General features: G+C 39.9%; 1 protein-coding gene across 5 annotated transcripts in view; it reads right to left on the bottom strand.

Annotated features, from left to right (window-relative positions):
• The window catches only part of USH2A (usherin), a 457,494-nt gene that overhangs the window by 11,645 nt on the left and 431,790 nt on the right, over nt 1–14,059 (bottom strand). For all 5 annotated transcript variants that reach the window (XM_081185934.1, XM_081185935.1, XM_081185936.1 and 2 more), the window contains exons 65-67: nt 5,270–5,479; nt 4,543–4,781; nt 2,783–3,000 (exon numbers count right to left, since the gene is read on the bottom strand). In XM_081185934.1, the coding sequence (XP_081042060.1) occupies nt 2,783–3,000; nt 4,543–4,781; nt 5,270–5,479 (667 nt within the window). The remainder of the gene's footprint in view (nt 1–2,782; nt 3,001–4,542; nt 4,782–5,269; nt 5,480–14,059) is intronic.

Here is a 14,059-nt window from a genome sequence, read left to right as displayed (position 1 = left end):
AAAACCGTTCAAAAACCGGAGTATTTACTTCCAGGTTTTCGGCGTTCAGGAGCCGAAATGTTGGAAAACGGAGCTGTTCGAGAACCGAAGTTTGACTGTATCAGGAACATGGGGTGGGGGCGGGGAGATGGCTGCTCCCATAGGTACACGGGAACACACATATTTTCTGTACAGTTATGAAGGAAGGATGTTGCTGAAGAGTACTGCACCTGTTGGTGCCAAATGCATTTCAGCCAGAATGGGCCTCCCCCCATATCTATACATACAATAAAATTGTAAGGATGTCATCAAACTGCATTTTGTGTGGCTGCTGACAGGTAGCACTGCAAAATACAGCGTGAAGACAAGCTGGGTTCTCAGAGCTGATGGACCACCTTAGCAGTGTTGGAGGATGAGGAGGAGGGAGATGGAGAAGGGTGGCCAGGCCAGTAGGTGACCCAGGTGGGAAGTCAACATGACCCATCAAACAAGTATACAAGCAGGGATTTTTTAACAGAATTTTTTTGTGAGCTATGCAGCAATGGCTGGTAAGGTGACATGGGTGGGGCTTCCCAAAACTGTGAGACACTGCTGCTTACCAAAAGGGAAAGGACAAGTGTGGGGAGCTCAGTGTGGCGGCAGGAGCACTGGATTGTGGGGGGGAAGGAGGTGGCTTTGGCATGGTGTAGGGGGAGAGGGGAGGTGACTTTGGCAAGGAGAAAGAAGAGGAAGGAGGTGGCTTGCCTAGGCGAGAAAGCAAGCGAGCAACCCAGGCAAGTTGTAGAGGTTTGACAAAGTCTAAGAAAGAGAAGAAGGGAGGGAAGAAGGGAGGGGTGGTTTTTGCAAGCTCTGCGGGGAGAGGATTAAACTTGGGGAGTAAGGGTAGGGTTGGCTTTGGTGAGGGGGTTGTTGAGCAAAAAGAGAAGTGGCATAGCAGCTAGTACAGACACAATAACATAATAAACTTCCATAAAACTTAAACTTAGGTATAAAGTTCTAGGTATAAAGCAAGATTGAGCATGAACTATCTCACACATAAAATATTTCAGAGAGAACACATACTCTTAAATAGCGTTTGCAAAAAATGCACTGCTGTTTGGTTAATCCAAATCTTTAGGTTGTCTGTGAAACACTCTCCCCACTGAGATGCATCTAGTCACATCATTGTTTTCCTTTAGGAAACAGGTGAAGACATACCTGCTTCAGCAGGCTTTTGGATGAAGGGAATGGTGCCAGAAGTAATTTATGAGTGGTTTGATGCTGCTGCTGCTTTTTTAATTAGTTGTACGGAAATAATTACTTTTCAGTTTTTGTGCTGTGCAATAATTATGTTACATATTATGTGGTAAACTGCCATGTGGCCTTTTGGTAAAGGGCAGTATATAAATATATTAATAAACAAACAAACAAACAAACAAACAAAATAATGTTATGCAGAATGTGTGGAAAGGATCAGAACTGTACTAACTCATCACAACTTTAAAAAAGTTGCGCTTCACTTGCAATTGCTGGAATTGTGAGCATTCCCATAAATGTGCCAGGAACATTAAATATTTCTAGAGCTGTTAATTATCTTTAATATTATTAAATACACAAGGAAGCCATTTTTCATATTGAATTAATATTTAAGGTAATTTAATCTAAAACTGTCAATGGAATTAATTCCCCCCTCCAAACTATATTCATTCAAGAATAAATTATGTCTTTTGGCATCCATTCATTTTTATTCTTTTGATTTTTCCTCTCAAAGCATTACTTTCAAAAATAGTTAGAGAGTATTGCAAATAGCCATCTATTTCACTGCTCCAAATAATCAATCAATAGCATCATACATAAGTATATAATCAAACACTCTTCTTGAAATACTGTGTTAGATGAAAGTAACTTTGTGGACACAAGGTGGGCATGTTCATTTGTCATGATTCTGGCTCTGTGCTAAAGGAAAGAAGAAAGCCTACAAGCCAGTGACTCCTTCTTTTAAATTATGTGTGTCAGAACCTACCAAGGAAAGCGAAACAAAGAACCCAGGGTGCACATACAAGAAACCTGAGGAGCTGATGGAGTTAACAAGCTGAATAAATTAATACAGCAATTAACTAACTAGACTATATAATCAGTGTGACCTGTAATGATGGCTCCTAGGAGGCCAACCTTTCATTGCAAACCCATTGTTGTAAAGCTGCAGAGAAGTCTGCTTTTCAGATTACTAATTTTCAGTAACTTTAACACTGAGTTAATAGGAATGTGTTGAAATAAATGTCCAGCCAAAAAAGAAACGAAAAGAAAAAGGCAGTCTTCACCAAATAAAGGTCTTCAAAGGCAAGCCAACCAATATAGCTATAATAGCATTATTTGGGCTGCCATTATTTTGCTTACCAATGGTTGACTAATGTAAGCCTCTAGTGTGAAGTAGGTGGAGGGACATTGCTTTGGTAAATTGCTCCTACCAGCTCTTATCACTTGCTCTTTGAAATGAAATAGATGGATTGCTCCTCACTGCCCCCTCCCCCCATGTACCACACTCTTTTGCCATCTCCACCATTGTAAAGATGCTAAGACAGGAGAATGCTTACACACCATGGCATAAACCCCAAAAAGTTTGTCGCAACCATAGAGATGATTAAAAACAATAATAAACAAGATACAGTAAAACTAAACATACCAGTGCCTGCCGCAGTGATCAATGGCCAAGGATAATGCGAGTTGTGGTTCAACAACATCAGGAGGGTCACACGTTCCCATTCATGCTCTAAGCATATAAAGTGGCAGAATACGTTTCTTATACTCTCCTGTATTAACTCACCTTCTTTTTTGGTAGTGAAGCTGATCCATTCTGAAGCAGTGCTTCCTACTGAATTGTAAGACACCACCCTCAGGTTGTAGGTTGTATAAGGCTGTAGATCACTCACATTGGAGCGCTGGCGATCTCCCGCGTATTTCACTTCAACAGGGCCAAGTTTACAAGCTGCTTCTCTTGGCTGCAAATAGGAAGGGCAGGATGTGTGCATGTGGAGTTCATACCTGGAGGAAAAGATGGAAGCACTGATGAGCCACAATTAGCAGGTAAACACAAGCTTACCTTTCCTGCTTATGTGTCTTGAAGCTGGTCAAACACAAGGACCTGCTCTCAACTTAATTGCTGCAGAACTCTGCACATCACATTCAATATTCTAACTGTATGCCCACTGATGATGATGTATTGAATTTTCTAGTCATTTTATCTTGCCCAGCGCAACCCAGAGCATCTTACAACCAACCAAACAATGATTATTGAAAACTCAACTGTATGCCAGTATTGAAAATATTGAAGTGATAACTTTTTAAGTAACTAGACCTGCATGTCTAGGGATGAACACAAATCTCTCCAGATCCTTAGTGCCAGCATCATATTTGCAAATGCTTGGACCCTAATACATTATAAGTCTGGGGAAAAATGTTACAAATTCAGGCACGCCAACAACAAATTTCTAAAATCCATGTCACAAAATAGTGTGTTGGGTTTTGAGTTTTCCAAACTAGATGGTAGGGGGGAGGCTAGATGGTAAACAGTGCAGTGGGGTAGGGCAAGGGCAAGAAGAAGAGGAGAGGCCAATGTTGATTTGTAGACAGCTAGTATCTATATGCCTGGGATTTTTCCAAGACTGTCAGTTCCAAAGGAACAGATAATTAATCTGCCTAGTTTTCTTAGGCACTGATATTCATTCCTGATTTGTCTAAGGAAAATTAAGTTTGGTGGCATCAACAAGACACTGATTTTTTTTTTGGTATTTGCTAGTTCAGATGATGTAATCACTGTGATGGTGAGGGTTTACTAAGCTATAGGCCTCTAATTTGGCAATATGCGAATGGTAGCAGGTCATTGCCTGTATATTCCTTGTTGTTGTTAAAATTGTATATTGCCCTTCATCCATTGATCTCAGGGCAGTTCACAACACAGAAATACAAGATAAAAAACACAAAATACATAATAAAAACAAGAACAAACCAAACCAATAGCCCCTTCCCCTTGTTGGTGAAAGGGTGTAGCATATAGTCTCCAGCCAAGTCCAGCAACCATGGCTGCATATAAACAACCTGATAACATTTGGAATCTCACCAACCAGCTGTTTGGATGGAGCAACTAGATTCAGTCTGTTCTCCCCACCAAACTGATTGCTAGGATTCCAGTTTGTTTTGAAGGCAATGCGTCACTGAGTGACATTCAACTAAGTGTTTCTCACCCTCTAAAATGGACCACACTTAGTCATATTCATTAATGCAAATGGGTTTACTCTGAGTAAAACTGAGTTCCAACATCTCCTACAAGGAGATTCCATTTGATAAGGCTCTTTAACATCAATGGGCATTGTGTTCCTTAGGCAGTCTTTGAAATCCCCCGAGTCTTTTCCTTCATGCCACTTACAAAAAATAAAAACCCTTTAGCCTCTTTCCTATTATTGGTGCCAGGTGTGAATGCTGTTAAAGTGACCAGAAAATGGAAGACAGACATTTGAGAATCAACTGAAGAGGCAGTCCAGCCAGCACAGATGTTAGTTCTGATACCAAGTATATTCCAGCAGTTACCTTCTTACAATGCCATTGGGTTCCCGAGGGGCATCCCACTGCAAAGACGCATTCCTTGAGGTCATGCTGTGAATGAAGGGAGGAGGCTGCTGTGAGGGTGGAGCTGGCTGTGTGGTGACATGTGCCAAGGGTCCTTTGCTGCAGCAGCTGAAACAGGTACAGGCTTCAACCCCAACAGAATAAGTGGTAAAAGGCCTCAGTCCGTGGATGGTTTGTTGAGTGGCTGTTCCTTCTGACAGCTGATAAGAAAAAGGCAGTGCCGGATTTAAGTAAAAGCTAAACAAACTATAGTTTAGGGCCCCACTTTCTTGGGGCCCCCCAAAAAATATTAAAAGGGGAAAAAACTGGGTGTACATTTCCAAAATGTAAGATGAAAAACAAATAAAATAAAACAGTAACAGTGTTTTGTGTTGTGTAGGTCCATAAATTACCATATAGCATATATTCAACACAAAAAACAGCGACAATTTGTTGTTGACAAAGGACAGCTGGACATATAAAGGGCCCCATTACCTTCAGTAGCTTAGGGCCTCATCAAACCTAAATCTGGCCCTGGAAAAAGGACAGAACATTGCACAGCAAACCACACTGGAAATGTGGTCCTTTTCCTATTTGCAGAGTAAAGGAATGAAATCAAACATAGTGCTGCTTTTTTTAAAAATCCTAAAAATCAAACAGCAAATATTCTTATCAGCTCAAAAGAAGAATTTGTCTGATGAAAACTCACCACCATATCCTTTCCCTTTGTATTGTTTGAGAACAGCCTGTAGAGACTGACTATTCCATTTGGCTTAAGTGGAGGACTGATTTTCACCACAGCTGAAGTAGATGCCACTGTATCAAACAGAGGTGCATGAAGTCCTTGAGGAGGGGCTGGGCCTGTCTTACATTGGGTCCAGCTGCTAGCAGTCCGGCCTGCAGAATTGACCGACCAAACCTTAAAAATACAAATAACATTTGAGCTGTGAGATTTCAAGCAGCCTTAAGTAGTCTGTGGGGAAGAGTACGAGGCTTATTTTCATTTGCACCACATAATGGTATATTTATTCATTTTACTATTTTTTAAAGTATGTGTGCCGCCTTTCTACAAATAGCATTCGTGGTGGCTAATAAGGAACAAAACCTCATAAAAGTACAGTGGTACCTCTGGTTATGTACTTAATTCGTTCCCGAGGTCTGTTCTTAACCTGAAACTGTTCTTAACCTGAAGCACCACTTTAGCTAATGGGGCCTCCTGCCGCCGCTGTGCAATTTCTGTTGTCATCCTGAAGCAAAGTCTTAACCTGAGGTAATCTTTCTGGGTTAGCGGAGTCTGTAACCTGAAGCGTAGGTAACCCAAGGTACCACTGTACAATGTAACAGAAGGTAAAAATGACAAAATTTATAAAAGATGTTTAAACTAAACAGGTGGAATAAAAATGCTGAATTCAAACAATGGACCACCAGCACACCCACACACCAAATCAAATCAACGAGTAAATCAAATTAAACAAACAAAAAAAGGTCCATCAATAAAGGACTGAAAAGATAACAACAAAACTTCTAGACCATTTTTGCTCAAAGATAAAGCAGGCTTGGTCAACTAAACCTTGCCACACCCACTCCAATACAAAATCCCTTGAAGCTAACCAATGTAATACATCAGCAAAGGTCAAAGCTCCCCCACTGGCAAGCCAGCATTGCTAGCCACAGGCCAACGGTGGACGCAGATGTTGTCGCACAGCACATATGCGCAATTGCAAGGTCTTATGGTGGCAGGACAGATTCAAGAGTAAGGGAGACATCTCACAGACCTTTCTAGGCATTTTGGACATCTTAAAAAGCTACATACAAGTCTGGCACACTAATTAGCACGGAAATTGCTAGGAACTTAAAAGACAAAAGACATTTGCATATGCTTGTTAATGAGTTTGTGTGTATATTAAACAAACACACATTTAGAATTTAAACTTCACATAGCCAGCCAGCAAACCTCCTGTCCAAATCGCCCCAAATAATTTATTCAGTTAATCTTCGCCCCATCCTAGATCACGCAAAGACAGCTTCTCTTGAATTCATTTACCCTCAATTAATTTTGCAACAAATCCTGCTCCAAATAAAATTCATCTCTCTCTCTCATTACCCCCATTAATTACCCCAAATAATCTCTAAATAAAGTCTTTAAATTAGTGTGTTTCTACCCAGTAAACTAGAGCACCCTCCCAATTTAATATTCCCAAGCTCATAACCAACCCCAAAACATTTGGCATACTGAGGTATATATCTGCATGCCATAGGTTCACCCTAGTAACACCTCTGGTAATGACAAGTGACAGACAGTATTGCAAGATGAAATTGTTCCCTTGCTTCACTGAACATCCTACTGCAACCTAACTTTCTACACTGTTGCAGCACACACATGAGCGACTAGGCTGCTAGGTGATTTTATTTTTCAAATAAACACACTTCATATTTGAACAGCTAAAGAAGTGCCCAGGTACATGCATACACATATGCAGGAACAGGTTGAGCTATATTTAAGAATTCAGTTATTTTTTAAAAAATCATTCTTTCTCATTAAGGTTTCCGTTAAATGCTATTACAGTGCTCTCAATATTTCTGTCTTTCTGGCACAGTTGAGTGTCCATTCAACTTTCAACAGATAAGTTTTATGCCAGGCTGGGTAGCATGGAAAGGCTAAACATTGCAGTGGTACAGACCCTCCTAGCAGCCCAGACTATTGCATGAGCCATAACCCTCCACTTCTCCATTTGTGTTTTTCTTCATCAGCAGGAAACATCAGTAGAGGATGTACGATAACTATGGAACTGACCTCTGTGTGAAATGTCGGCAATCATCAATGCTGCCTTGAGGTATGACAGTGCTATGTAGACCAGGTGGTATAGTCTGGTCAGTCAACCAAAACAGTATATTTCTGATGTTCCCTTTACTCTTATTTAGTAAATGAGACAAGACTTTAGTTACTGAAGTTTTTTTCTTCTTCTAATGGCATTAATTCAATTGATCATACATCAAATTTCATTTATTGCTTAATATGGAAATGCCCTCTCAAAAAGAACACAAGTCAGCATCTTCTCTATTATTCATACTGCTTTTGCCAAAATGCTCACTTTGTTATATTCATTTTGTTCTATCAATCAACACGCATGGTTTTCAATTCGACGATTCCAAGATCCGGTCGCTAGAATTGCATCTAATTAAAAACAGCTCTTCTCTGTGAACGGATTTTGTTTTTGTCAACTTCCCAAAACCAGAGTAATCTGCACACTATATGAAACTCAGCACTTATTAAACACAGCCTTCAACAAATCTGCATGAAAATTAAATTTCACTTTCATCAAGGAGAGAATAAACATATGGAAGGATGTATAATCTTATTTATCAAATATCATTTGTATAATTAAACACGAATAGCATAAAAGGTTGACTTAGGTCATCATTTGCATGAGTAAGTAATTTGTAGAATGTCAGGTACAATAGATGGAGTAGATGGATGTGTAAGTGTATAGGGTTAAATTAGGCTCAATAATAGTGAAACACACAGTGATCAATCAGAATGATAGATCTAAATGGCAATACAAGAGGACTGTCTGTGTGATTTTTAGTATTAAGAATTCCTTAGTAAGCTTTCACGTTGAGAAGTTCTATCTACACTAAAACATGCTCTTATGCAATCTCAGTCCACTTTTTGGGGGAGTAGCTTTGCATTTCGTTTAAAGAAGAAAACCAGTATAGCCTTCTAGTCTTGTGAATGAATGGTTGAGAAATTTTGGCAATTTGAAAAGGAAAAGTTTGGGAGAGCAGGAATGTGATATAGAAATTATAACTTCAACTGCAACTGGAGAATCTCAGCTACATCAGTTATTAATGCAGATGCAACCAAGAAAACAGCAGTTTGGGCCCTAGCTGTGTAATTCCACTACACTGATCTCTAAAAGCAAACTCCTAGTGTATGTTCTCAGGAGGCCATGTTGAAATTATTTGTATAATCTTGATCAGTTCATTAGATAAGCTGGATGGTACCCAAATGCTAAGGATGCCTTCATGTAGCTGCTTTCCTCCACTGGCAGTTGCACTAAGCAGGAGGTGCAAGCTAAGCAACATAGGAAGTTGCCTTATACCACGTCACACATTTGGGCTACTCAGCTCTGTATTTTCTACACTGACCAGCAGTTACACTCCAGGATTTCAGACTAAAGGTAGTCCCAGCCATGCCTGGAGATACCAGGGATGGAATCTGGGATCTTCTGCAAGCAAGGCAGGTACTCTGCCGTTCTTCCCAACCACAGTGGAGCTTTCATATACTCAGCTTTTCCCACATGGAAATTGAAATTCCTTATTTCCACACACTTTCTCCACAGGTTCACAACTCCCCACTCATTTTGAACACATTATTGGAAGGCCTTCTCCACTGCTGTATGTCAACGTAGTAAAGGAAAAACCTAAAGTATATTTATTTAAATGGGCCTGGTTTTCACTTACTAGCTCAAACACATCCAGATATTCAACTTCTGGGGGCTTGGAAAATGGAAAGATAGTCTAGTTTAGTCAACACTGTGTATGTGGTTGCATGAAGACATGCCCCAGAGCTCCCCAAATGGCGAAATAAGGGCAGCAGTGTATCAGTGAACCAGTACAGTGGACACTCATGTGCGAATGTGATCCATGCGGGAGGCACGTTCGCAACCCACAGCATTCGCAAACCACAGTGCCGTGTCTGCGCATGTGCTGGTCGCGATTCGGCACTTCTGCACATGTGCAAAGCTTGATTTAGCACTTCTGTGCATGTGCAAGTGCCGAAACCCAGAAGTAACCTGTTCTGGTACTTCCAGGTTCGGTGCAGTGCGCAACCCGAAACCACACAACCTGAAACGTCTGTAACCCGAGGTATGACTGTAAAAAAAATAAAGAATGTCACTACAAAAATGAGAGAGTTGGAGAGTATGCTCTTTTGGCATTTTACCTGCATTGCCTGCATTAATTCTCCTTTGCAAACTGATGCATAAATTTGGCAAACTGAACTTAAGGTTGGAAGAATAAGACACCCAAATTTGTGCATCTATTCCTAGGGGAAGCTAGCAGATGGGGAGAGGTTTTGTACCCTGTTTTGTGTGTGTTGAGGGGAGGTCAATTATAGCTTTTCAATTCTGTTATTGTAGCTTCTAGCGAATTTGCACAGTCACATAAGAAGCAATGCCACTATCATCCTTACAAAGCAGATGGATAAAGCAGATCTACTGAGACATGATCCCCTGTGCAGCGAAGAATGGATAAGACAGAAGATGAAACAAAAACAAGGAGAAGCGTAAAGTTCATCAAGCACAGCCAACTTATTCTAAAGGAATATATGCTGCTTATGAAGAGAATTAAAACTTGAACTGCATGTGCACACCCAACATATGGGGGTGGAGCTGCAATCACTGAGCTGAGAGACATTTGCAGAGAAAATGGCACAAGCTGGATTTAAACTAAATTAAGGAGTATATGAGCTAAGTTGAATGCTATTTATTTTAGACAATGAAGGCCAGTGCTGTCATTAAGCTACCATACCAGTTAATAACCATACAAGTTAATAACAGCCATCCCTGGAAGTTTTAATACTGCATTCATGATGAATACCTATAATTCTCATATGAGAATCTTGAAATATCCTTCGAGTAATAGATTCAGGTCTAAGTCTTCTGGTCTATGGCAGGGAAAATGGGAACAGAAAGTACTTGCGCCTTGAATTCTTCAACTATATATTGCCTCCTTTATAATTTAATCTTACATCATGCTGCGCAGACCCCCAAATCCAAAGCGCTGCCAAAATTTCTATCATCATTAGAAGGTGTACAGGCTTAAGAAAGCCATAAGAGGGCTCCAGATTCATCTACACAAGCAGTAATTCAGATGTCTTCATCTTCATTTTCTTGGCCACGTGCCCAGACAGCACTTTGAAAAAAAGGGAAAGCTTAGTTGAATCCATCTACTTAGTGAACGAAAGAATTCTAGGCACAGCGAATGGAATCTTGTTTGGCAGCTGAAAAATGTGCCTTCACAGAGCCCTGCTCCTTCAGGCTGGTAATGGAACAGTCAGATGACCAAATCTAGAAGGGCAGCCAAGGTGGTATATCAAGTGGTTGTGCTACAGACCTCTGCGATAAGATATGGCAGAAGAATGGTCCCCAAACAGCCATTCCTTTGGTGACTGTCTACACAGCAATCTCTCCAAGTGACCCATTGGCTTTCCCACAAAGACGGAGGGAAATGTTTTGTTATTGCAATAGAACTAATGTAAAACGGAGCAACCTTTAAACATTTCAGTTTAAATGTATGTGATTTCCCAGTTGCCTAATGGCTAAGACTTTGGAGTGAGCCCCTCAAGAAGATGTTGCGGAACGCCTTCCTTTTAACTTCCATGAATGTATGTTAGGGACATCTTTGTGAATCTTATGTTTAAACATGCACTTTTTCCTTGTTGCATTGTTGTTGTTTTATTGTTAGACCGCTCAAGCACGCAATTATTTATTTAAAACATGTATCTAATGTTGAAGATTCACATTTCTATGTGGTATACATAAAAAAACAAACCACAGAAAACGGGACAATAAAAAAGCCCCATCATAAAATAGAACACTACCTTAAATTGCCTGCTGGAACAAGGACATTTTAGTCATGTACCTGAAGCTCAGCAAGGAGGGTGGGTGCTGTCTAATCTCAGTTGGGAGGAAGTTGCACAGGCTTGGGCCCACTAGCCTGAAAGCATGGTTCCTAGTAACCATGGGGGACCATCAACAGATCGTAAGATGGGTTGTAAGATGGTGGCCTCCCCAGACCCAACATGCCATGTGGCAAAGGTTGCCCACCCAGAGCCCCAGGTGAGCAGTAATTATAAGACCCTTATTCCCCTCACAGAGCTATAATTTGCAGAGTTGCTTGGGAAGAGGGATTGATTGTTAAACCATTCTGAGAGTTAAAATAAAAAAATTCCTTCCAGTAGCACCTTAAAGACCAACTAAGTTAGTTCTTGGTATGAGCTTTCGTGTGCATGCACTGATACACTGAAACAGAAGTTGCCAGATCCTTCTATATAGTGAGAAGGTGGGGAGGGGTATTACTCAGAACGATGGTGGGAATTGGAGATTGGCAGGTAGCTGAGATGAGCCTGTTGACGACTCTTAACAACTGTAATAGGTCTTACAGGAAAAGGCAAGGGGTGAGAAGGTGAGAAATGGCTTAGTCATGTATAATGAGATATTCTGAAAGTTGTAGCTCTGGGAGGAGAATGAGGGATTCCTAAAAGCTCTCAACACTTTCAAAAAACTACAGTTCCCAGGATTCTTTGGGGAAAGTCAATACCGTTACAAGTGGTATAATATTTATCTAAATGTATGGTGCAGATGTAGCCTTGGCCTGCTGGATAATGAAATCTGGTAAGTCAACTCTGGGATATATAGGTCTTCATACATAAAGTCTTTTTTTAGAAACAGCAGCAACACTTCTGCTTCCAGAACTTGTTCTTTTCATAATGGAGAGGCAGAACAAAGTATTTAAGTCTGACATAAAAAAGGTTATCAAACTTTCAGCCAAACCTTGTTCCTTTTAATATTCTAATGCATCAGTAACGAAGATGAGATGCAAACATGTTTAACTCCAAAAGGCAGACAATTTAATAATTTGTTTCCTATGGGTACATAATGAGATAGTTAAAACATTCCCAGGAGAGAGATAAGCAGATATTAAAAGGTCTTTCCAATACCTGTAATGGCTAAGGGCAACAGCTAATTCAATAGATTCGATCAAAATCACTACTTCTTTCAGTGCTGTTGATTTATTACTTTGGCTGTAGTTAGTCATCACTCATTTTAGTTTGCTTTTCAGTGCTCATAAATTATGCCTTATAAATAAAAAGATACAATCAAGGAAATCATATCAATTCATCTACAGCCCTGGGGTGTATTTTCCCATGGCACTCACACTAATGTCTTTTTAAAAGATAGGCTTGTCATGGCGTTTGAATATGTCAGAATCACAATCTACCTAAGGAGGTCTTGGGAGAACAGAGCCATAACAGGCTCATAACTAATGTGGAGGGGCCAATAAATCTGATGCCTTTGTTTGGTTTAATGAATAAACATAGATTCATAAACAGCCTCCTTGTTCATAGAGGTTTGCAAAGGTGGATAAACTCTGGTCTGCAAAAACGGCTCTTGCATTTGTGTGATGGCAATACAATTTCTGGATAGCTCAAACTTCGTTTACAGAAGTTTTTGATGTTTGTATTATGGTTTTAGTTATGTTGTAAGCTGCCCAGAGTGGCTTGGGAAACCCAGTCAGATGGGTGGGGGTATAACTAATAAAATTATTGATGTATTTATCATCATCATCATCTCATCTGCCAGCAAAGCAAGAGAGCACACTATCATACTATCTATATTATACTATATGTTCAGGGCTTTTTTTCCCCAGCCAGAACTCTCCAGAACACAGTTCTGGTACCTCTCAGGTTGGCACCATTGTTATTATAAGAGAACAAGGGAGGTGTTCATGGTGAGTTCCAGCATCTCTTTTTCTAGAAAAATAGCACTGTATTATATATGATTAATCCAGTATTAATCCAGTATTTAATATTTAGTATTTAGTATTAATACAGTATTTAATATGATTATAATCATATATAATGCACTGTATTATATATGATTATAATCATATTAAATAGTTAATAATGCAGTATAACAATATTATAGCAAGGTGGACAACTATATGATTACTATTATTTATAAATTATTGAGTTTCATTTATTTGTACCTTGCTTTCCCATCCCTATAAAGACAAACTAAAACTTCAGGCTTTTGCTTTTTCAACCCCTGGTTTGTCATGGCCACAAAGTGTTATGGTGGCCACTAAAAGAAGCTAATTCTTTAGAAAGATCAAATAAATTTATGGTTTATATGGATCTGGTAGTGGATAACAGCCAAATATGTACCACTCCCCATTTTGAGATACAGTTTATCTCTGATCAGCAACGTGATATTAATATCATGCTCTGCTTGTAAACCTCCCTGAAGAGAAGGCCTCTGTATGTAAGAATGCTGAGTTTCGACAAGCTGTTGGCTGGAAATTTTAGAAAGTCAATAGTGCACAAACACAGTGTTTCCCAAACTTCTTGTAGACCAGACACACTTTATTTTCAGAGAATGGCAGGGTATAAATCATCCAGCTTCAGTGTGGCCCACTGCCAGTCCTTTTTTTTTTTTCAAAAAAAAATGTTTGGGGGGTACTCTCATTTTCCTACTCATATTGAAATACTGCCCCTCAATGAGGCCCAACTTAGATTCACAAAATGTTTAGGGGTATGTTTACCCCTACGTCCCCCCAGAAAAAAAGGACTGCCCACTGCTATGTTTCTTCCTGAGCCAATGTTCTGAACTTGTCTCCTAATTGGAGGAAGCAAGTCCATAATTGTCAGTCTTGCAGAGTTTCAGCCTCCTCTGAGGATGGAAATTCTGCTTGCTTTTTAGACTAGGCAACTGAA

This window comes from Podarcis bocagei (assembly GCF_964188305.1).
Source record: "Podarcis bocagei genome assembly, chromosome: 3".
Classification (NCBI taxonomy): domain Eukaryota; kingdom Metazoa; phylum Chordata; class Lepidosauria; order Squamata; family Lacertidae; genus Podarcis; species Podarcis bocagei.
Note: the sequence above shows the minus strand (reverse complement) of the source record. Positions and strands in the feature narration are given on the sequence as shown.